The following is a 26,212-nucleotide window of genomic DNA, read 5'->3' as shown; positions in this document are numbered from 1 at the left end:
CTTAGGGTAGGTTGGGAGAAACAAGGAATAACTTATGTTGCATTTTGGGGTTGATAAAAATGTAAATTGTGACGTGCATAATTTAAGTATACTAAAAACAACTGAATGACATGGTTTAAATTTGTATTGCTTCTGGTTATTTCTCAATCTTATTTAAGAAACTATGCTTACTTAGATACTGACTCAAATACTATAAAGCCTTTTGTAATAACTATGTGAACATTCATTGAGATGTGCTCTTATGATTGGTACACTTTACAGTTAATTTTTTAATGTAAACTTTATGGAACTATGTAACAGAAAAACTCGCAAGTACTATAAAATGTAAGAACTGCACCACTGAAACATAAAAGAGGAGAGTTGGATTCTTTATTAGCAATGGTGTTGGGGGAATGTCCTGAATGAACTCCACAAACACAGGTTTTATGGACCCCACCCTCACCCCATACCAAAGAGATCCAAGAAACCAAGGATTCCAGATCCCATAATGTCATCACCACTGAAGGGAGGATTGCTGGGAACTCAGAGTGGAGTTAAACAGTCAGGCTTGATATATAACCAGACATGTGGGCCCTGGGAGTTGGGGGGGATGGTCCCTTGGTTTTTGCTGGCTCTCAGTGTGCTATTGATATCCCAGCTTAGCAGAACTGGTAGGATACATTCACCAATTTCTCTCTTTCTCCCTGAGTTATTCCTTTCTTCATTTCCCCTTTTTTGGTAATTAAACCTTCTCTGCTAACCTTTCTGTGTATGCCTGCAGTTGAGTCTCACTATGTAAGTCCCTTTTAAGCGTGCAGGTGAGGACCTATACTCGGGCTACCCCATTTCATATTGGGTTTGCCATGTATCAGTGGGACTTTGGTTAAAAAAGTAGCTGCTCTTTAACTCGGTATAGGTAGCCATAATTTTGATGGTATAATACAACTCTTATCTTCCAAGGATGTCATGTAATTTATTTTTGCAAGTATTGTAGACAAGCCCTGATCTGGAAGGCTTGGCCCAGATGACTTGAATTTATAATTTTTCAGAATTTAGACAGCCCATATTATGATATCACCAATGGGACCTGTAGACCACCACATAATCAAATTATTTTTCTAACAGAAATAAATATATACTAAAAAGGATAAAGAACTCACATCACTTTGGGTCACATTTGGATACCAAATGTATCTCAATAACAGTATTATCAAAAAAAGCTTGATTTTCCAACTGTTGTAACTCCAAACTGCAATTATGGAGACCTGTGCTGTCTAAGTTCAAGTCCCACTTCTGCTGTATCACTGGTGAAGAAAATCTAGCTATTTTATAAGGCTAATAAATGATTCAAAAATATTTTCATATTACCAGTTATTTAAAAAGTAAAAGCTATTTAATATTTAAAGAACAGAAATAACATTAAAATAGATGTTTTGAGAGTATCAACATACAATAAAAAAATAAAAGTGCAAGAATTCCTTTCTATCACCAAGGCTTAAAGAGCTGTTATCCAGCTGTAGTCTATTTTCCTGAATTTTCTCAGTTCTTTTTCTTCAGACTTTGACAGCTGGTGTATAACATCTTCTTCCATTTCTGTGTTACTTGTTTCCTGAAAATTTTCTGTGGAGTCATTTTCTTCATCTGAATCATCACTTTCTTTTTCTTCTTCCATGTCTTCTTCTTCAGGAATTTCTTCAGCACTTAAAAAATAGTTATATATATAACTTGTTATATAATTTTAAATATATACATATATATGCACATACATAAACCATTAAAAATGCACCTCAAAATAACTTCCTAACTTAAGACACCTATGTAGAAATGTTATGAACAAAGTACACTGAGTGTACTTTAAGATTATGGTGAATTTATGAATGTAATTTCAAATAGTACATCAAATCCTTAAAACACTCATAAAAGATCTCTGATGTTAGTTTTCCTCTATCCTTTGACTACATGTTAAAACTGAAAACAGTTTTCATATGTACATTACTATATTAAAGGCTAACACAAACCATCTCGTTTCCCCAAAACAGAATACGCAAACATTTTAAGAACTGCTTTACCTTTTAGTCTCTTTAGAGAGCAGCAATGAATTTACAAACATGGAGCACAGGAAAGAAGCAGATGGCAATACATGGGCTGGAGTGTGAAGAAGCTAGAATAAAAATAAAAAAAACAGGGCTTCATATTCTGAAGTAAAATGCCTTAGCAGAACACAAAAATCATTCCTACAGAAAACCAAACCAAAGGAAAATCTATGCCTACTTTCCAACTTTTGTATAACCAACCACCCCTCCCAGGTCAAAATAATCTGAAATTGTAAATTTATACTACTTTGGTTTGGGTATTAAAATTGGCGTAGTATACAGATTATTCAAAAGTTATTTGTTACAGATATATTGATAAAAAAGTTAAGGTGCTTTTATTCATTTAATCTAATCACTTACCTCATTTATTGCAGGTATGTTTTCTGTTAAGGGTAACTGTACCAGTTCATTCTCCAAAGCTTCACTTAATTTTTCATTCTGCTGTTGCCTGTGCTTTCCCAGTATGAAATAAAATGGGGTCGTAGGAAGGCTTTCTTCTGCTAGTAACTATAAGAATTTGAAAGAAATGGGGAAATAAATTACTTCAATGAAAAGGAGCAATTGCATTTGACTCCAAAGTACTATAGAGTCACAAAATGTCAGGGATCAAACAAACTACAGAAATTGCCTAGTGTGATTTGTTTATTTTATAGATAGAGCAACTGAGGCCGGGTAGTCACTTACTATGGGAGAAGCTAACATGGACACTTAGATAAAACAAAACAAACAGGCAGTTCCCACTGCTTCTCCCTCAAAATCCTGTAACTGACAGGAAGGGTTTTCAAAAGGAGTAAACTCAGTGATAAAGCGAATAGGTAAAATATAAGATAGAAAACAGGTTGAAAGGGTAAATTAACTTAGCAGACCTGAGAAAAGCAAAATTCTAAGCTGGCTGTGAAGAAAGCCAAGAAGCATCCCAGTTTAGATTGTAGGATCCACAAATATTCATGAATTGGTACTAACAGTACCCTTGTGAAGAGCATAGAAAAACAACAGGTATCTTGGTTGAAAGTCTATTTCAAGAACACTCAGATTCCCCCATCACCTCAGCCCAAGGAGTGGGCTAGAAAGAAGTATATTCTTTGGTGATTGAAACAAGTCTTTTTTTTTTTTTTTTTGGTGGGACCCTCGCTGGTGGTTGGGGAACGAACCGGCGCTGCAGAGGCTGCTGGGCAGCCCAGCGCTCAACTGCTGCGCCACCAGGGGAGGCCCTGAAACAAGTCTTTATACTGGACTGCTTGGGGAGTGAGGGTAGTGTCTGCACAACTCAAAGCAGCTGTACTTCATAGAGCATGCTTCTAGAACACTGGCAGCTAGGTCAAGACTCCTTCAGGTAAGACTGTAGAAGAATTTTGTCTGAGAAAAAAAAACAAACTAAAAATAATGACTTGGTAACATTCTCAAAATAGCCAGGAACTGGAGGCAGGGGACGAGTACCACACCAAGGCGGAGAACTTCCAAGTGGCTTTTGTTCACTTTTAAGTAAGAGCAGACAGCCAAGAATCACCAGACTTTGGCGAAAACTTCTAGAATGAGACCAAAATAGGGTGAAAATGAAAAATGATGGTATTCTACCATGCAAGAAAGAAAAGGGGGAAAAAATATGGAAAAGATGAAGAATCACCCAGGGAACAGGAAAAAAAAAGAAAATCAGAGTACCATTCTAGAAGTCTAGTACTAAATAAAAGGAATTCCATAAAAAGAACTGAGAAAATGAAGACTAAGAAGTAATTTATGCTTAACTGCTTCTCTGATCAAAACCTTCTAGGGGCCCCATATTTCACCTATGAGGAAAAGTCAAAAACCAACTGTAAATTTTCTATTTAAAATGGCATGATGAATTCTATCTACCTTTATTCCCCTTCATTCTTTATTTCTCCTCCCATAATTCTTACCTTCTAAAATATTACCTATCTTGCTTATTTAATACTGTTTGTTGTCTATAACTTCTTTTTTAGACCGCACATATTACAAGCTTAGAGACTGTTATTTTACTCACTGATGCATCTCAATTGTCTAAAATAGCTACTTGGTATGTAGATAATCAAAAAATTGTGAAATGAATTCAATGAGTTTTCAAAGGAAAATAAAGTCACATTAGAGATAAAGGATACATAACAAGAATGGTTTAGGACTTCTAGTAAAAACCAGAAACTATAAAATAACAGAGTATCTTCAAAGTTCTAAGAAAAGATAATTTTCAACCTAGAATTTGATACATAATCAAGTGGGAGAGAACAGAAACATTTCTAAACATGCATGATCTTAAATTTGCCTCTCGTGCTTAACAGCATGTGCTTCACCAAAGCAAGGGAGTGACCAAAGAAAGGAAATACATGGGGCTCTATTTCACTAGAAGTGAAACCAATCCCCAGAATGATGGTACAGGTAAATTCCTTCTACCTTCTGTGCTGACAGTTTATAGAATAATCAGTCCAAATTAAAAGCAGATCAGAGCCTCTCGGAAATATTTCTTCAAGACTCAAAAAAGAATGATGTGTTTGAAAATAGTGAGAGAAGATTTATACAACTTGGGTAGAGTAGGGTGAAAAATCAATAGAAAACTAGGCAAATGAAAAAAAAGGCAAACATTAATTCTAGAGAAAACAAAAAGTGGGTCACAAACAATCTATCACTACTGGCTTGGCTATGAACTGAAATTACATGGTTATGATACTATTGACCCAATTTAAGATTTATCTCATTTGGGGTAACTGGAGGACAGAAAGTGTGCGTATGTGTGTGTTTGAGGGTGGAGTAGTGGTATGAAAAAAGCTATAAAATCAATTTCAACAGATCAGTTAATAATACCTAAATCTAATGAGAAATACAGAATTAGCAATATAAGCATATTTCTTAGAGGCATGTAGATAAATAAAAACTCCAGCTAAATCAGTTGAGAATGGTTATCATCTTTGAAGCAATAATGACAGTGGTGCTTGAAATGCTTTCCCTGAAAAGACTTATAGAAGTATTTGACTCTTTAAATTATTGTATTATCAGTATTATGAATTAAAACTACATCCTAAAAGAGCAACATAAAGTCCAATGAGGCAAAAAATTGGTATGTATATTTTAAAATTTTTTCTATTTCAGGACAGGTGAAACATCTGTCTCCATAGCTAAGTTCTAAAAGATAACCTTATCTTTGTAGGGAGGTGAAGTAGTTTGCACTGTGAATGGCTAAAACATACTTGTTTGCTTGTTGGTGTGAGTTTCTCCTCTGGAGACTGTGTACCAAGTGTCAATAAACTCTGAAAAGAGAGATCGATTAATGAAGCAAACAATGAATTGTAGAGTACAAATTCCCAAAAAGCTATTAAAGTTAAAAAGATCAAAATTTTCATCTTAATGTATTTATCTTCCATAGGAGAGTAATGAAGATTTAAAACATTTAATACCTATTGTGACAGCTAGAGGATTGTTCTGAGAGATCATATTTAAGAACTGATAATGAGAGACCATATTTAAGAACCCTAACCTACTGTTCCTTCATAGTAAGTCAAAAACTAAAAGAACAAAAATTAACCATGCTAAAAACAACTTAAAGTATTTTATTTGTTTCCTGCATTTTGCTGTCCTGAAGTTAATGCAAGTAATACTTAAAGAAGTATCAAATATAGTAGATGATTTTCTTTTAGCAAGTAATCCTTACTGAAACCATTCTACCTGTAATGGGCTAAATATACTCTCAAATACTAAAAGAAATGAAAATTACACATGAAAAATGATTGTGCTTTGAGGAGGAATTGTTACCTGTGATTTTGTTAGGAAGTAAAACTGGGATCTGTTCAGCCACCGGTAAGCTTCTGAGGTGAATGATTCAGGAATATCTCGTGGAACAAACACTCCCCACTGGACTTCTTCTCTGGAGATATTCTTTTGAATGTACAATGGCCTTGGCTCACTAGGTTTAAATACAAACACTAAAGGGAAAAAAACAAATAACATTTTGCCTGCAAAGGTTAGTTCTACCTTCAGATTGGCAGGCCACACTAAATCTAAGACTAATCCCATTGAGTAAATGGCCTACATCATTGGTATTTTTGGCTTTACACAACAAAATCATCTACTGGGTGCCCGCTGATGTGCCAAGCAGGTTAGGAATTTGGGCTATAAAGGTGAAAAAGAAAAGAAACCCCTAAGCCAGGCACCAGGGCCTACTGGAGAGGACTGACACCAAAACCTCATTGACGTATTCTGTCTTAAGAACTAGAACAGAGGTATGTAGAAATGCTTCAAGAGCATAGAGGAGAAATGACCAACATCTCAGGGAAAAGGGAATGCTGCAAAGAGGTACAATCTATCTTGGATTTTAAGGGTAAGAAATGGCATGTTGAAAAAATGACGGCAGCACTGGAACTGTCCTAGAACTGAGCATAAATGCATACATAGCAATGTGTTATACGTAGCAAGAATGCAAAGGAAAAGCAGTGCCTCAGGCAAAATGGCTTCAACTGAGCAGCTGATTTGAAGATTTCCAGTTTGACTCATGTTATAGTAAAGATTAAAGACATTTTTTTAAAAAAACCCTTTGACTATCCAAGTATGGATGGGAGGGAGGGTTTCAGTTTAAGGTGAAAACACATGAAAATCCTAAATTCACTGTTTTTAGCTATATATGTAACTATTTTCCTCCTAAAAACCTGAAGGTTGGCCGAGTGATGACTACTACACATCAGTCAAACAAGAAAACCACACTGAGGAGGATAGAAAAGACTAGGACACAATCTTGTCTTAAACCCTACCACTGGTTTGGCACCTTCAAAACCTAAATCTTCCCCTTGAGGAGTAATGGGTACAAACTCATCAGTCTTACCAGGTTTTAAGACCTGCATCTGAGAGATGAGTCACCAAATTATCTAACTTTGAAAACCAATGGGGTCTTAACCCATGGTCCACAGGACTGAAGTTATTTGTGAAAAAGCTCTTAGAGGGCTCCCAAACCCCGCTCTAAAGCAGGGTTCAGAGGCAGCTTACCATACTAGACTTGAAGTGGAGCGGCTCATCTGTTTATTAAAGCTTCAGTCTGAGGGACATACATCTAATTTATCACACACCTAGAAACTTACTGGAACACGCTTTAGGGAGGGAGACTGGCGATGCAATCTTCACTTTTTCCCTTTGCTTTGCTCCAGAGCACCAGTAACTCTTAGAGGGGAGCTTCTGCATGCACCTGTTTGGAGGTCAGCAACCTGTATTCCTGCTTTCCGTGGGACTTTAACGATTAGTGTTACCAAGAAAGGAGCTTATATATCTGTCTGATGCCCAAGTTTTGATGCTGCTGCCACAGGACATCTCTATAATGTCCAGCTAAGGCGACCAGTTAAAAAAGTTTATGCTCCCTGGTCCCAAAGAACTGGAACCAAAGGAAAGAGTTTTCCTCAATAGCTGCTACCCCAGGGCACAGCAAGAGCCACACAGCCAGGAGCTCTCCTTTTTTTTTGAAGAACTATTCAAGCAAATCATGTGGATGCAGCCTGAAGGGCAGTTTCCAAATAAACATGCATTTATTCACAGGAAGAGAGTTACACAAACCAGTGGAACACAACAGAACCCAGAAATACAACCATGTGTATATGCCCAATTAGTGACAATGGAATAAGACTACAGAATGGAAAAGACATTCTCTTCAATAAATGTTGCTAAGAAAACTGGGCCACTAACTTATATGATACACAAAAATTAACTCAGAAAGGGTTTAAAGACTGAACACAAACCCTGAAACAGTAAAACTCCAAGAAGAAAACATAGGCAGTAAGCTCCCAACATAGTCTTTTGCAATCTTACACTAAAGGCAAAAGCAACAACAACAAAAAGTGTGTTTACATCAAATTGTTTCTGCATTGCAAGAGAAATCAATGAAATAAAAAGGCAACATATTGACTGGGATAAATCATTTGCAAATCATGTATCTGGGTAAGAGGTTAATATCCAGCAAGGAAATCACATTAACAAATAATCCAATTAAAAATGGGTAGAAGACCTGAATAGAAATTTTTCCAAAGAAGATAGAGAACCAAGAAGTATGTGCAAAACATGATGAACCATAAAGGAAATGCAAATCAATCAAAAACACGTATGTGGCTGTATATACAATGAAATTTTATTCAACCAAAAAATGTTGCCAGTGAGACAACATAATGGACCTTGAGGGCATTATAATATGTGAACTACATCAGACAGACAAACACCGCCCCCCCACAGGTTTATCTGTTATATGTAGAATCTAAAACACAAGCAATTAAAAAGAGGAAAAAAAATGCAAGTATATAGATACATAGAACATACTGGTGGTTACCAGAGATATGGGATGGAGATGGAGTAGGCATAGGGGGATCAAAAAAAACCCTACCCAAAACCAACAACAAAGTATAGTCTGTACTTACAGTCTGAACCCACTGAAGTCTGAGAGATCGCAGCAATAGTCTCTGAATTAGGATCAGATTCTAAAACTCTAATGTTTAATTTTGTACTCCATTCCACTAGGAAGAAAAAAGGGTTTCACTTTTAAGATTATTAACAAAGTTTTTTTGAGTCTGTTATTTAAAGCAGTTGCTCTTAATCTTTATTGGGACAGTACTACTACTATTTAGGAAGAGGGATTTTATGCTTTCAAATAACACATGGACACACACTGAAATTATCTGTAAAGGCTACTCTGAGGGCCAGGAAGCAGAGAAACAACAAACATCTCCTTCCACACATAAGGAAATGGTTATTACTGCAATGCAACTACTGTCTGATGTATTTCCCTCTACTGCTAAATGTGGATAAAATGTTAGCCAGTCACTGCACAAATATGAAAAATTGTTAGCAGGCACATTTATTACTAAGGAACCAATAAGCCTTCCAAACATAGACTTGAATGAATGAAATGCAACAAAGTCAATATTTGTTAGGAGGATCATGGCAGGCCACATTCAAATTTAAAGCTGTCAGGGACACTATATTAATATGCATTAAGAATGAGCAGAAACATTCTGCAGATAGGATGGAAAATATGGAGGCTTCAACACTGAAGACAGTGGAAAAGGCAGAAGTTAATTTATTGACAATTAAATGTTTATAAACAATTTGAATTCATTCAAGGCCTTTTACTCCAGATTTTGGTATTATAAAGTGACATGTGAAAAATGACATATTCTCTGGCTAAAGAAATGAAGTTATCATCCAGAAGACCTACAGTGCCAAAGTTCAAAGGTTATTTTCTGCTTTGCCAAGTCACTTAACAGTAAAACAAAACAAACAAAACTTACATGCACAACTGAGCAGATTCCAACAGCAAAGAATGCCATTTTCAGTAGTACCAACAAGATACTTTGAACAAGTCAATCTCCCAAAGCAAAGATGCCTAGATTAAAAGCACAAAAGCACAAGGAAGTTAATAGTCAATTCTAGGATACTTAGTCACAAATGATTACACACTACAGGCACAGTGTTAGTTTTATGCAATGCAGATTTTAGATGGGCACATTTTGTTCATAACTATCCTATAAAAAAATAAAAAGGGACAGTATAGAAGAAACTACTTTGCTTCTTTAGGAAAGCAGGTTTGATGACCCTGTTTCCTCCATATGCTGTGCAGGAATCATTCATGTATAGAGAAAAATGTATGTGGAATATTCATAATCATATAACAGAAATCTTTTTTAATGCTCACTTGGGAAAATTTGCAATATAAATTTTGCAGAAAATTAAAAAAAATTCAGAATCATACATATTGGAAATTGGAAATAATTTCAGTAGCCATCAGCCATTCTGTCTTCCAATACTCAATTTACCTGAAGTAAAAATGGAAGATATTACCATTTTCTTTTGCCTTTCTTAGGTTTGAGCATTACAGCTTTTATAGGAGAACATGGAAGATAATGCATTTCTTAGCTGCACCAAGGTCTATATATAGCTTCTATTAAGTTGTACAACCATAAAATGTTCTTTATTGCAAAGAAAACATCTCTAGGCCAAGAATTAAATGTTAACCTTGATTTCAGAAATGGGTAAACACTGGATATGATTCATACACCCAGAATTTTTGCCTTTCCAGCATTTTGGTTAGCTGCTAGCCCCCACTGACATAAAGGATACCTTTATAGAAAGCATAAATTATTACTAAAGTTTATATAGAAAGAGTTGTATGAATAAAATATAAGTACTTCATATTCTCCAATTATTATTTTTTAATCCTCAATTATTTACTTACTTTATTTTCCCAGCTCGTTCACAAAATGTACGTTTAAGTTCCCATGTCTCTGAATCCCATATGGTAACTATTTCCTCAAAACTAACTGCTAGTAAAGAGCCATCTTCAGAGAAACAACAGTTAGTTGCTTGGTATTTGTGATAACTACCTACAAAATCACAGGTCCAGCCAACAGCATTTTCTGTGGAAGTACAGAATACAGAGCTCAGAAACTGCATAAATACTAAATAACATCTTCCTGAAGTTGTAAGCAATAAGAGTTAAGAAACACATATAACGCAAAAGTGCTACAAAGAACCAATTTGAAATCTATACTCCTTCCTGGGACCTTGACCTCCCCCTAGTGGAAAAGTGAAAGGACTAATTGCAAAAGATCTTTTTGTTGTACCCTCAACAAAGTGAAATAGCTGGCAGATGATTAATCAAGAATGTTCTAAGTATAGAGTTGAGGGAAAGGCATGCAAAAACATGACCTCTTACAAATCTTTTAAGATCAATTTGGTAATAGCCTAGAAAATTAAACAAGATAGAAAATGTCCTCCTAGAATGGATACAAACACCAGAGATAAAATACATCATCTTAAAATTGTACACTCTCTAGATATACCATATTCAATTAACTTACTGTATATATCTGAATCGTCTGTTAATATCCATACTTTGAAGTGACCATCTTTACTAGCTGTAACCAAGGTAGGGGTTTCAGATTTTTGTGTATTACAGAAACAGAGAGCTGTGATGTGATCTTCATGTGGCATGGTAACCTTTGTGTTTAGAATAAACCTAGTAGGAAAGAAATCAGCAATTTATTCTTACACTAAGGCAACTTTCATGGCATACTTTCAAATTCATTTGAGTATTGTAGTGTACACTTTACAGCAGCATCTTCAAGAATGGACACGTGATAACACTGTCATCTAGAATGACAAGATGACTGAATGCTCTATCTCTAAAGGCTACAGGGCTCCAACAGTTCTAACATACAATTTCTGTCCTCATGTAATCTACTTTACATAAAGATGACTATACACAGTATCAACTGACTAGTATAAAATGAGAATAAAATAGGGATCATCAAGAAAAAAAAAATAAAAGCAAGAAAACTACCTATTCAAAGCTCCATGGTCAATATTTAATATTTACAGTTGCCTAAATTGCCTCTTAAAGCTTGTTTCCTGCTTACTAGGACATTGCTGTAAACGAAAAGTCAATCTATGTTAGCCCTGTGTTCTTAAAAGTACATTAGAACAAGAGAGAGTTGGGATTTTTAAAAAGTCCAGGTTACAGGGAAAGTCATAATTAATACCTCTGGGTCTGTTTCCTCATCTGTAATATTTGGACCATAGGCTTAATCTTATAGTGGTGTTGTAAAATAATTAAGACAATGAGTATGAAAACACTAAGTCTAGTTCCTGGCACACAGAAAGGACTTGATGATGATGGCTATTATAGACATGGTCTAAGATACTGGTGAGCTCAACATCTAATCAAAACACACATGCTACACATTATATCTCACATTATGTTCTTCAGTGTAGCATGATGTTAAAAAGAGCAAAGAAACTAAGCTATTTAGAGTCTAATACTGAATTTGCCTGAATTAGGTATTATGTCCTTGAGAGTGTCACTTTTCCATGTTTCCTCATTTTATGCAATGAGATGACATTGTAACTTGGAGCACAGCACTCTTTCTCAGAACACAAAGCTTCAAGGCTATATTAGAAGAATACATCCCTTATTATCTCTAAATCTAAAACTTATTAAAATGTCTTAAACATGGACAAGTGAAACCATAAAAAAAGATTTTCCACTTAGAAATTAAATGGTTATGTAGGTAGTATTACCCTTGTGTTTTCTTATTGTATGTCCATAGTTTCATTTGCAATTCAAGCTCCGTTTCCTTTTCTTGACGTTGTTCCACTGTTGCAAGCCAGCTACCGTAGCAGCCAAATGCAGCCTTTGTTAACTCAATTTGAATCAGACCATAATCATTGATATATTCTTGTTGTATAATGTCTAACTGATGTGATAAAAAAAAAACAAATAATTATTTGTATATGTATTATATGTAAACACAGAAATGTCAAGGCATTCAAGGAATGATAATTAACTTCGTCATAAAAAACGTATAGAATTTACACTAACAGATTTTTAAAGGGAAAAAAAAACTAATTGTTAGTTGTGGACATCAATGTTGTACAATAAAGGGAGCACACTGCACGTACTAATTCAATAGTAAGTATCTTTCAATGACCCAGAATATCATTGATGACTGACTCGTATACATGATGCAATAGAACTTTTATAGTAATGCTTTTTTCTTTTTCTAAGAACAAATAGCTTTACATAAAATCTCAAGGCTAAATTCCACATTATTAGAAACAAGAACAAAAACAAAACTTGAAAAAAGATACCAATGGTTTAAATAGGTCAGCATTTTATGTGTGGTTTTTAAATCCTTATTTCCTCACCTATTTACTAAACATGTACTAAGTGCTTACTACTTCCAAGCATTGTTTTAGAATGTACAAAGATCAATCAATTTCTTTTTTTTGAGAGGTTTAAAAGTGATAAAGTGTTTGAGCTATTATGAAAGAAGTCTATAAAAGGAAAGCGGGGGAAGAGTCTAGATTACATTCATCCTACTTTAATTTACACTGAAAATTTTATCTTTGGTAAGCACATATGACACTGTTTCACTGTATAGCAGATATATATATATATATATATATATTAAAGATTCATTTATTTATTTATACAAGAACCGGGGTACAGGCCAGATGTGCGGGAGGGTGAGGAGGATTCACCAGAGACAGAACGGGAAACAGAACAGGCAGACTGACTGAAATACACTGCTGAGGGGAGCAGCAGGCAAGACAGCAGAGGTTGGGTTGGCCACGCCATGTGGGTTACTCCGCGGCCAGCGGGAATTGAACCAGCACTGCCGAGGCTGCGGACAGCTTCACAGTGTTGCGCTCAACCGCGTGCCACCAGGGAGGCCTCTGCATATTTTCATTTCCTCTGTGTGACACAATGGCATAGATATGTGTGACAGCTAATTAGAGGGAAGACTGAAATAAAAAAAAAAAAAAAAAATGGAGCAAACACAGTGCCAACTGGCTTATGTGGAAATTTAATATGCAATCAGGCCATATTAGAATTAGGCTGTAAACAACTGAACAAGTAACCACAAACTAAACATTATCAATACAACTACATTCATCTTGTTGCATAAGTAACCAAGTAAGTTATTGGACCCTACAGGTAAAGAATTTTCACTAGTTTTAAGGATAGCTAGTGGATCAAAGTCTTACATTGTATAACTGCTTGTCACTCTGGAGAGAATAAAACTGCAAGTGGCCTGGTTTTCCATTCAAAACCAAAGCTTTTGTTCTTGGATCAATCATCAAACCAGTGAAGATATTACTGTCTGCAAAAGGAGTGACAAAATAAAGTTGAAATCAGACAAATAATCACTTTTAGAAAGCACAGGAACCAAATCTAGTGGGTTCTGTCATACCTTTCACTAGGCCTTGAATTACAGCAGATGCCTCAAGGTTTCGGTGAATAACTATTATCTCTGAGGGTAAAAAATAAAAATGTTTAAACATAAGTAGGTCAGAAACCAAAAAAAAAAAAAAAAAAAAAAAACCAAAAAAACCAAAAAAAAAAAAATCAAAACCCCAACAAAACCAAAAACACTTGAATGTGTATCATTCTGAAAAATACCAGAATTCAAAGCAACTAAGCTAAATGTACTGGAAATTCAGCAACTTTTTTTTGTGATTTAGCAAGAAAACTAAGGGTGGGATTTTAAATGTTAATCCAGAAACTTAAATGCCCTGAGACAGTTAAATCGTTTCCATTGAAATGAGCCACACGACTAATAGATTGCTCACAAGTATGTTCTTTTTTGAAGGGAACGAATGCAGCAGGCTATGGGATCTCCTTTTAGGCTAAGTAGTAAAGGATGAGGAAAAAGTTTTAGATGAACACAGACTGCTTCCATTTTTGTAAGAATTTACAGGAGTCTAGCATGAGGTAATGGCTAGTTCAACAAAGGAAAATCTCACAGTACTCTTGAAAATGCCACCATACTTGTGAAAACACAAATGGCTGCTTTAAGATCTTCCCTTCCTCAAATGAAAAGGCTTTTGAAGATATAAGTGGCAAAATTATAGACAAACACATTTAGTCCTACATTTTCATAAAAACAAATCAGAAAATTTTGTTTTTCAATTCTAGTGGTATCTAGGGGCAGGAAGGGGTGGAGAAAAGGAGATACATGAAAGTTAAAAAAAAAAACCCTCATTAAATCTCATGCCATTTTTAGTTTTAGGTCTCTTTTCATTTCCTACAGAGGCTAATTCATGACATCGTCCAAAATGTACTTTCTCAGAGTAAAAAAAAAAAACTAGACTTACTGTTATCAGAGTGAGAAGTACAGAATAAATCCCCCGCAGGTGAGACTGAGATATGTTCAATTGTTGCCCCTAAACGGGGGAGGAACTCCTTGTTCTTCTCTGTGGCATCACGCCATTCTACAAGGACTGATTCACGACCACCGCTCAGCAGACTGGTGCCTTCTCATTCATGCATCCACATAAATGAAAAGGAAAAAAGAGAAAAACATAATCAACATTTTCATTGTTCCTAACAGGTTAGAGAAATAAATTATTTTTCAAAGAGTGTCTTCGTATCTTTTAATATATACTCTTAAACAGATTTAAGAGTGGCAAGGGTGCTAAAAGGAACTAAGGATAAAGTGTACTTCTTGAAATTTCTATTGAATTTTCAAATCAAGGTAATTTTTCCTCACCAAACCATATTCTCATGTAGTTTCACAGAACAAAGGTCTGAATTAATTTAAATGAGTGAATGCAAGTAAGCAAACTAATAATTAAAAACAATTAGATGGGGCCTTCCTGGTGGCGCAAAGGGTTAAGCACTGCACTAGGAAGCAGTCCACAGCCTCTGCAGCATGAGTTCGATCCCTGGCCGGCCAGGAAGAAACCCACATGGAGAGGCAGACCTCTCCTGTCTCACCCTCTGCTCCCCTCAGCAGTGTATTTCAGTCAGTATGCCTGTTCTGTTCCCCACTGTCTCTGGTGGATCCTCTCACCCCCCTCATCTCTGGCCTGAGCCCAGCTCTTATATGCATAAATAAATAAATCTTAAAAAAAAAAAAAACAAAAAAAACCAAGATGTACTAGTCATGACCATAGGCAATTTAGCTAACTATAGATCTTCACTTCTTCATCTGTAAAATGAGCATGATTACCTACTTCATAGGGCAAAGGACTTATTAAAATAATGGATGTAAAACACTAGTACAGTCATTTCCATCTGAGAAACTGTTGCTGCCATATGGACAAGCACTCGGCTATGTAAACATACATATTAGAAAAGGGTAATAATTTAAGTATGTTCTTTATGTCAATAACAGACATTACCACAGATGTTGATTCTGATACTCTGAAGGGCTTTGAAACCTAAAGGATATGGTATTGTGCTACGCAAAATCCAAAACAAAGATGTAACACAAATGTTTATAATTTATTTGACCCATGTAATTCTAAATCTTTCAAATGATAAATGCGATTGAAAAAAGATTTGAATCACATACTTCACAAGTTCATTTTAATTATTAAACTTGCACTTACCTGTCACTGAAAAAGCCAAATCCATAACCAAATCATGGTGCCAATGTAAGCATGTATATGTGTATTTCTTATCATCATCAAAATTCCTCCTATTGGAAATGGAGAAGGGAACAGAGAGCATTTGCAACAAATGGACGAATCTACAGGATATTATACTTAGTGGAGTTACATCAGATGGAGCAAAACACTCATGTCTGGTAAATAAACTAACAAAGTAAATAAAAAATTGTAGACCGTAAGAACAAATTAATGGTTACCGAAAGGGAAGGGTGGGGAGGGGATAAATCAGAAGGCTGAATGTACTTTGAAGGATGGAATAAGATTTCAGTGGAAAACTTAATGTATAATACATACAAATGTTGAATTATAGTGATGTTTCCTTGCAACCCAACATTATAAACTAGTGTTTCTTAAAACACAAAGTTAAAAAAACCCTAATTCTTAATTTGACAAAGACATAGTCAAATTAAGGAAATTATGGTACACCAAATAAAATGGACATAATACATGCCAAACATAATAAACCACGTCACCAAGTTTATGAATCTCAATGTGCATAAAGTACATTTTCTATCTCTAGTCACTTCCACAAACAATATGCCATCATGGTATACCACTAGTAATATATTCACTGTCACTCTTTTTAAGTCCGATGTTAAGGATCCTAAAGCAGTGAGGCTATGCAATAAAGTAGCACAGTAATAAAAGAGAGGATGCCAACAAAGTCTACTTTCTATTGCCAGGAGCATCTTTTCAGGAGTAGTCTTTATCCTGGACCTAGATAGCCCTATTGTACAGGATTCACGTAAAGGAATATATGGTAATCACCATGCTCTTCATGAGTTAACTGACCATAGACGAATTTTGCCGTCCTTGTGACCAGTAGCTATGCAGTCTTCCTTTGGGTGACATGCTACACATGTAAAATTGTTTTTAGAATGTTTCTTATTTCTTGATGATGATAAAGTAAACCTAGAAGAAAAACAAAAAAACAAAACATTCTCCTTAGATTACTAGGTTCTTGGTAAGCAGTTATCGCAGTTAAGTAAAAGGGAGTTCCCACCCTTATAACCTAAACTGGAGCGCTATCAGACTACACTTACCTAAGTACAGGATAGCCAAAAAAAAAGTAATTGGGAGTTTTAAGCATTTATTAATATAAAATATAAACTTCACATGACTAACATTCTAGATAATTAACTTGTCTACAGGGGTTCACTAATATTGACGAAGAGACAATCACTTAGTAGCTTTCTTCCGGGACACAGTTTGTTTAAATTTTTTGTTGAAGCAAAGTTTTAGCATGAGAAATAGATAGACCCAGAAAATTATATCTGAGAATACTGGCTAATGTGCCCAAAGATCTCAGGATCATTATTATATTGCAAAGGAAAACAAATATCAATCTTTGCAGAGAGACAATATCATCTGAAGAGTTGACTATTCATGTTTAATTAGCATTTGTCTCTTTAAATAACGTCACCTTATTCATCCTTACAACTCTATGAAATAGGTTATTATCCCCATTTAAAGTATTTTATTTGTTTAAATATTTAAATTTTTATTTGAGGTGTGAGAAGCTGAAAGATAATAAATATGATTCATTTCAAACCCAGGTATCCAAAGACTATATTCATTCCTCAAGGCATGACATAGCAATGAGGAGTCTCTTCAAACCACATGCAATTTTGACAATAAGGATGCATGTCACAATCTAAGATAGAGGAAACTGGGATGGAAAAAGCTCCTTAGGGTTTTGTGACTAGAAATTCCCTCAAGCCTAGCCACTGTAGGTTAAAAAAGTTGTATCTTCTAGTTTCCTAATCATTTGTAACATGAAACTAGAAACAACACTGGGTCACTTGTATGAAGATAAAATAAAATTATAAGAAACTCTTGAGTACAGAAAATAAAGGAATTCTTACCTTGATGTTGTTTTCTTTTTGAAAAAATAAACAGACAAGTAAAAGTCACGAACTGCAGCAACATATTCTCCCTGTTATTTCAAAGAGAAGATAACATTTGCAAAAACAATCAACACTCTTAGTGAAGAAATATTCTAATCACTGGGCCTCCCCGGTGGCGCAAGGGGTTAAGATGCCACCTATGAAGCTGTCCGCAGCCTCTGCAGCACAAGTTCGATCCCCAGACTGACCAGGGAGCAACGCACATGGTGCAGCAGACCTCTCCTGTCTCACCCGCTGCTCCCCTCAGCAGTGTATTTCAGTCAGTCTGCCTCTTCTGTTCCCCCCTCTGTCTCTGGCGAATCCTGTCACCCCTCACACCTCTGGCCTGTACCCTAGCTCTTGTATGCATAAATAAATCTTTAAAAAAATATTCTAATCATAAAAAGTTAACACAGTAATTTAGTTACTTAGTTCAGGTGAAGTCTAGAAAGAGATTTGTCAAATATTATCATTGGTGAGATTAATTTCATTATATTTTTCTGTAATTTCCAAATTTTCTATAAATGGATATGCTCTAAAGACAGAGTTTAAAATGAAAGAATTTGAGTCACCTTTTGCAAGGGACACACTAAGAAACATCTGGGGACAATTAGAGGGTTTATAAGAGCAATAAGGTAGAGTATTCAAGATCAGACTATTCAAAATCAGACTGAATCAGAATTCCCTTGAAAAGTCTATACCATAAACACATACTAAAGAAATGGAAGATTTTTTTGTCATTAACAAAAATACTTCCACTCAAGGCAACATTAAATTTCTCTAACAAAATGCAGTAAAGAGACTTTATGAACAAAAAGAAAATCAAATAGGACAAATTTTACCTCACTTCCAAAGGCAATGCACTTGGGTGACTGGTTTATGTAATCCAAAACAAAGGAGAGTTCCTTAGCTTCTATTTCCTGGCTTGATGATTTTGGTAGCTTCATGGAAGCCAGCTGAAATACATCTAGCCAAAAGAAGCTATGTTAATATAAGGTGTCTCTATTAAAGTGAAGGTTTCCATTTAATTGTGAGATTGTTAATCAGCATTTTAGAATTTATTTGATGCCAAGATAATTCTAGGTTATCTTGAACAAAATGTACATTACAGTCAGACACTATCTGGTTATATACATTTCAAATGGAATTTTAATTCAACTACTTATATATACAGTTAGGTAGCAGGTGGAGGAATCCAGGTGAGATAATGGGAAATGTAATCGATAATAACTAAATCACACTATTCTTAATATCAACCTGCTTTCTACACCAATTCCTATAAATTAAAAATCAACAAATAGGCGTTTTAATGAGTAAAATGATAGTGGTACTTAAGAGTGACAGATTAAGTTCAATAGGCGAACAAATTCTAGCCTACATTTGCAAACCCCTTTAAAATTTTTGCTCTAAAGAACTTTTACACATATGAAAGCAATCATTCCCTCACTGCTTATTTCAGAACCGATATGAAGTTTCCTCAACATGAATACAATTACAAAGAAAGCAATTTAAATGCCAACTCCAAAAACTGTTAACTTCAGACTTGAAGGGGAAAATTTTGAGAAATTATAAAATGTAAAGATCCACTAAATGCTATATAAAACAAAATAAACTACTTATACTATACCTGGTTTTTCATTATTTATTATCACAAAGAGAGAGTCCTCAGCACAGGCAAGAGTAAAGAGGGCATGAAGTTTCTGTCCAACTATGAAAGTCTGGGGGGAAAAAAAGCACCATATTGTTTGCTGCCCCACCTCCCTCCATGAACACAAGTTCCATTAAGGGCATGAATTTTATCTGTTTTGTTCACTGCTATATCCCCAACATTAGAAGAGCACTTGGCCGATAGAAGACGCTCAAAACAACATGGGTGGACATGGTCAAAAGGTAAAGACATTTCAACTCTAAGTCTTAGGGATACAGTGTGCAACATGGTGACTATGTTAATAATACTGTATGGCATATTTGAAAGTTGCTAAGGTAATAGGTCTTAAAGTTCTCAATACAGAATAAGAATTTTTGTTCCATTTATGGTAATGGGCACCAACCAGGCTTACTGTGGTGATCTTTATGCAATAAAGATCTTTCTATGCAATACACATAACTATCAAATTAACTTCCTATGCAATATATATATAAGTTATTGGTACACCCAAAACTAATATTTTATGCCAGTTATACCACAATTAAAAAAAGGAAGATGCTCATTATTACTTGTTGAATTATAAGTTAATACCTATTAAATATAGTACCTGTTTCTTTTTAATGGTGTATAGTATTCTATGGAATGAATATCAAAGTTTAACTGACACAAAATTTATATTCAATTTTTTTCTATCACAAATGTTATAAGGACTACACATACATGCCATTAAAGGTTAGACTGCTGGTGCAAAAGGTATTTATTTTCAGTTTTACTCCTATTGATTGTATGTATATAAAATTATTGCTTCTCTACACTTTACCTATCACTAGCTTTTTTCCAATCTGCAATTTGATTAAATCGGTAAGGGAAAAATGTTGTCATTTAACGTATTTCTTTAATGAAGTTAAGCATCATTTCATGTTTATTGGCTACCTGTTATTCTATGAATTATATATTTCCTATAGTATGCTAATTTTTTTGCACTGGATTGAAAGTTTTCCGATTTTCTTGTACATTAGGAATATTTAAGGATTTTCTTCCAGTCTTACTGCTTATTGTTTTGCTAGAAGTTTAAAATTTTTATATAGTCAATTTGTCTATTATTGTGGGTGACTTGTTTAGGAATGTTATCTAAAGATTAGGCTTTATAGAAGGAAACAATATTTTTGTCATTAAATTATGCTGCCATTTTTTACATAATAAAAATGGAAGATCAATTCACATACCTTTATCAAAATGCCATCTATATAATCCCACAGTTTAATGGTGCCATCTAAGGAACAAGAATACAGCTACAAAGGTAAAATAGCACAAAATTATTAAAAAACAGAGACATTAAGATATCAAAGAAATAAATAAGTGCCGATTTTCTATTCATTAATTCATTATTAGCCTTTAAGAGTTTAATTATTTAGACTGCAAAATAAACTAATAGCAGCTCTTGCAAGTTTTAACTAAAATGAAGGTGGGGAGGGTCAGTTTTCTATCTTGAAGAGGGAGATGATAAAGGTACTGAATTACAAAAAGCAGTCGAGAGCTTGTTGCCAGTTCTCCGAGAGCTCAGTCCTTTTTTATTAGCAGTACTGCTTTCACCTTACACAGGCATAAAGGAGTGCCTCTCAAGCACTCAGAGAACGTCCTGTTTACTGTGACTCTGAAGTTCATAAAAGTCTCTGCACTCTCTGACCTTAACCAAATCTATTGTCATCCTTCTCTAATTTCATTAACAGTCAGTCACCTGAAGTAGATCTTTAATGCAATCTGTATAAAATTTTTGTTTTACCATAAACAGTAATATAAAAATAACAAATTCTAATTCAAACCTTTTTTTTTTGCTCTGAAAAAACTTAAATATTTAAAGATAAAAATAAATTACTTGGTCAAACCTTCAGAGGATAGCAAAGATAGAATGTATATTTGGAACCTGTAGGAAAGTCATGATTTTAAAAGTAGCTGACTTAAAATGGTTATTTCACTATTCTTGAATTTTGACAAATGGCTTCTCGCAGACAAGTGGTCTGGATTAAACTAGATTCCCAAGTTTGTCCAGAAATTAACTGGTCCATCCACTATTAAAGAAGCCCTTTCCTTGTCTAGACACTAGCCTTAAAATGAGATAATGCCTGCATTAAACCTAAAGAGCCTCACCACCAAAAGATTAGATTTAAAAATCAATGTATCTCTGCCAACATTGTAAAAAATGTGTTCCAGAAGCTAGAGTTCAAGATATCAAATAAGTTTGAGAAACACCAAATACTCTACACATCTTTTGAATATTCACAATGTGTAAAAAGAGACCTTCTAAGACCTATAATCAAGAAATTCATTTAACTGTGCCTACCCCTGAATTTCAGAAACTTCATACTGCCAAGAACCCTCCTTTTCAAGGAGCACTTGTTAGCATCCTGTGGAAAAATGGTTCCATTTCCTTCCCAAAATAAAATCAGCTGTTCTTGAAATTCAAGTGCAATGACTTTACTACAGGCTCCAAATATACATTCTATTCTTGCTGTCCTCTGAAAGTAGGACAAACAATTTATTGTTATGTTTAAGTATCTGTGTGTTTTTTGGATGTTTGTTACACTTGCCAGCAATGCAGCTCTAGGCCATGCTCCTATTTTAATAACTAGAAGTGAGTGGTATTTTGGAAATTTTCTTAAATTAAGCTCAATTAATTTTTTTCCTGGCAACAATAAAAGTATTAAACTTCCCAATCAAAAAATGTTTGACACCTGTAGATGGTTGTTGGGGTTGAGCTGGATTCCAGTCACCAGATTTCTATGTCCTTGCAATACGTGTACACATTCTTCTGTAGTTGTGCTATAAACTTTAACAAAATCTCCAGAGACACAGAAGATGTACCTGCAAAAAGGGGAGAAATTTCATATATTCTAATCTTTTTATTATCCATTAAAAAATGCAGTACAAGTTTTTTTCAAAACAACAGTTTAAGAATTGTTTATTTAAATTTGTGTACTTGTTTAAGTCTACAGGGACATCTAAGACTGATTAGTTCATTGTTAAAAAAATTATTAGAAAAACAGTAAGTAAGGATAGATCTTCTGATGCTACTACCTTGTTTTATCAAGTCTAAAACCCTGGATTTTTCAAATGTTCACTTCTCTGAAGTCAGAATATATCTTGTAAGTGCTGAAGTTAGAGACAGTCAAGGTATAGTCGAGTGAAATTATCTAGTGGAAGACCAAGAAAGCATGAAAAAAAAACAGCTGAGGTATATGGTCTCCCCTGTGGCTGGGCCCTCCTCTCCAGTATTATGAGTATCTTAGTTCAGTCTTGCATCTCCAGTCTTGACCAATCTTAAGGATTTCCTGTAGTCTCCAGGTTTGATGCTTCAATTTATCATTCGTACTCTTACCAGGCTAAATCTGCAAGTTTGACCAAGTCACGTCCGTAAATAAAGATAAAATATAACTAAAGTCTCTCAATGTTTTCCCACTGCATTCAGGATATATTCCAAACTCCTAAGGCCTTTCGTGATTTGTCTCCATTCTGACTGGATCAACCTTTCAATTTCAACAGTGTGCTCAAATCAAGGGGTTCTCAATACCAATCCCATCCTCCCTGCCATCAACCAGATCACACCCTGTTAGGCAGTGTGGTGGGCAAGGGGGGATATCTTTGTCGATGAACTGGAGAAGCAAGAAGTTGAAGATGGTATTAAGCAGGAGCCAGCATTTAAATGAGGCTTTGAAGGATGGGTGATGTAAAGGTTGGGAGGGAAAAAGCAAGTAAATAACACATGTAGGAGAGACAGGGAATGTACTATTTAACATGCAAGTGTGTATAACTGAATATCATGAAACATAAGTGAATTAAGTGGCGCTGAACTAGATCAGGGAAGGCCCTGAAAGCCAGAAAGTTGAGTTGTAGGCAAGGAAAGCAACAGAAGACTGTTACAGGTTTTGAGCAAAACTAGGAACATGGTGATAGTCATACTCCAGGAAGTATTACCATAGCAGCAGTATAAAAGTTTTGCAAGGGAAAAATATTTAGAATCAGGACATGAGCTCTGCGGTAATTTAGAAAGGTAATAATGACCCACTGCTTTTCTTTTCTTTCTCTTTTTTTAAAAAAGATTTATTTATTTATACAAGCACTGGGTACAGTCAGAAGCGTGGGAGGGTGAGAGAATTCACCAGAGTCAGAGGGGAGAGCAGAGCAGGCAGAAGGACGAAATACACTGCTGAGGGGAGCAGCGGGCGCTGCAGAAGAGGTCTGTGCACCATGTGGGACCCTTGCCCGGCAGCCGGGGATCGAACCAGCGCTGCAGAGGCTGCGGGCAGCTTTGCAACCCAGCCCTCAACCGCTGCGCCACCGGGGAGGCTCTGCTTTTATTTTCTATATCTCAGCAACCAAATGCTACAATGCATACCACCACATAGTTGTGGGAGACATCAGGATGTGATGTGAACAGTACTGGACCAGAAGTTAGAAACATGTGATGTGTGAATGACAACATATGCTCATGTATGCCACGCACCCATCTCCCCTGATTGCCTCTACTGACAATCAAGTAAGCAGAACAGTTTTTTTATCTTAGTCCCACGAGGACCCAGAAGAAGCTAAAATTCCATGACCTGACTGTTTAACTATTTCAGTTTTTTGATAAGGTTCTTAGGGTAAAATAAAAATTTACCTATTCCTCTTTGTATAAGGTAGTGAATCCCTTGTGGTTACCGTTTAGATTCTTGAGTTCATATAACCTTGTTAATTTGGTAGAGCACTGTTTTTAATTATTAGTGTCCATATAAATGACAAAAAGAAATGTATCTGTAAGTCTTGACCTAATTCTCCAAACTTCAATTCTGAATTTCTACTTGTTATTTCCCAGGTAGAAGTTGTTTTATAGGTACCTTAAACAAGGCTAAGGGGAAATGGTATCTTCTCCCTGTTCATCCCAATTGCTAAATCACTCCAAAACTGTCCTTTCAAGTCAATATTATCTTATTTCAGGTCCAAGTCATTTCTTGCTTGGCTGCTTGCATCTGCACTCTAAGGCCCAGTCACTACTCTTTTCCCACCACTTCACAAGATCCTATTGCTGCAATGTATACACTGTCTTCAGATTAATATCCTTGAGCAAACACAATGTTAATTCCCTACTCGCCACTTTACCTTATCTAGAGAAAAAATACTCTTTTTGGACCAAACAAAAAAATAACTGGCACCAAGTTCTTTTTCCAACCTCATTTCCCAAAAGCTTTGTTTATATACCATTACTACTAGTTAACAGGACCCTAGTCTGTTCTCTATAAATAGGCTTCTACTCTTACTTATATTGTAGCCCCCTATCTGGAATATTTTCTGCTCCTATCTCCTACAAATACTCAAAATACTATCCACCCATCTAAGTCTAGCTTAAATGTCACTTACTCAACTTTCTCCATCCTTAGCAGTTTGAGGTACTCTCTCTTCTTACAGAGCTCTTGAATTACTGCAGTATTTGTCATACATAAAACACGATGAAACATACTTATAAAATGAACTGCAGGACTTAGTAAATGAAACACACTGGATCTTACTACAGTGAGTAAGGTATGGGAAGTTGGAAGGAAGAAAACTGAATACGTAAATGTAAGGCCAAAGAACTTTGGCAACCTCTCGAAGCCTCATTTTTCCCACTTCTTTCTTGATGAATATCAAGGAATTCCTCTTTACTGTAAAGTACAAGGATTTATTTTTGCTTCTAATGCAATTTATGAAGCACTCTCAGGCATGCATGTATTCACCACCCATAAGCAAGATACTGTGGGAATACAAACTTGACTCTCCTAAGACAGAAGGAATTTTAGTGTCACTCTATCCTTAAACGACTTGAAAACCTCCTAAAAGGTGTCACTTCTAGATGTCAACAGTACATCTCTAGCTGGCATACACTGAACCATTAACTGCCAATCATAGTTTCTATGTAATAAAGCATTTAATTCTTCCAAAATCCCTATGAAATGGATCGCTAAATATTACTGCTATTTTACAGAGCAGACAACTATGACAGACTTAAAAACTTGCAAAAGTCACACAAAGTAAGAACGGGGTTTCAAACAGAGTGGGTAGTTCAATTTCCAGGTATATTAAACTCCCGAGAAAGGGGGTACAGGTCTTAAATATTTTTATCTTGCACAGAACCTAACACCAGTTTTCATGCAAAGCTTCAAAAAGGATGTTAAAATGCCTTTTGGGGGGGGGCGGGGGTGGGGAAGAAATTGCAGTCATTAAAGGTGAGTACTTCAAATCACGATCTGTCTCAAAGAGGGCTACTCTAGTGTTGCAAAGAGGGCAGAGGAGCACATAGCCACACCAGAGCTACTTTCCAGCCCCCTCTACAGCCCAGACTCTTTTAGGAACAGGAGCCCTCCCCGGGGGTCGGGCGTGTTTGCACTTCTTACTACATAAGGCACACCGGCTCCCACCCGCGTGCTCAGCGGTTCCTCCTACCCCAGCGAGCTCCTTCCCCGAGCCCATATTAGTCAGACAGCCCCGAGCCCATATTAGCCAGACCCCCAGACAGCTCTTTCTCCAAGATCCCCGGGGACGCACGCCCAGCCCGACTGACAACGTGCGGTGGCTCCATACTTAGAATCCGCAGAGAACACCGCTCTCCTGAAGTTTAACTCGCTGCCGCCACAACGAACCACGCGGAGACTCTCCTCCTCCACCAT

General features: G+C 35.8%; 1 protein-coding gene across 1 annotated transcript; it reads right to left on the bottom strand.

Moving 5' to 3' along the window:
- Window positions 1-1,474: 1,474 nt before the first annotated feature.
- On the bottom strand, window positions 1,475-26,212 carry WDR75 (WD repeat domain 75; the record flags this gene model as incomplete). Its single annotated transcript, XM_084253054.1, has 21 exons — window positions 1,475-1,679; window positions 2,049-2,140; window positions 2,433-2,579; window positions 5,267-5,326; window positions 5,829-5,998; window positions 8,462-8,557; window positions 9,332-9,426; window positions 10,276-10,456; window positions 10,901-11,058; window positions 12,120-12,295; window positions 13,590-13,705; window positions 13,796-13,855; window positions 14,700-14,858; window positions 15,939-16,027; window positions 16,791-16,910; window positions 17,864-17,934; window positions 18,727-18,851; window positions 19,512-19,602; window positions 20,759-20,824; window positions 22,265-22,394; window positions 26,127-26,212. 21 exons carry the CDS (start codon window positions 26,210-26,212, stop codon window positions 1,475-1,477), a joined length of 2,493 nt encoding a protein of 830 aa, XP_084109180.1.

The sequence above is a fragment of the Talpa europaea genome (genome assembly GCF_964194135.1).
Source record: "Talpa europaea genome assembly, chromosome: 1".
Taxonomy (NCBI): Eukaryota; Metazoa; Chordata; class Mammalia; order Eulipotyphla; family Talpidae; genus Talpa; species Talpa europaea.
This window is presented reverse-complemented; position numbering and strand designations above follow the sequence as displayed.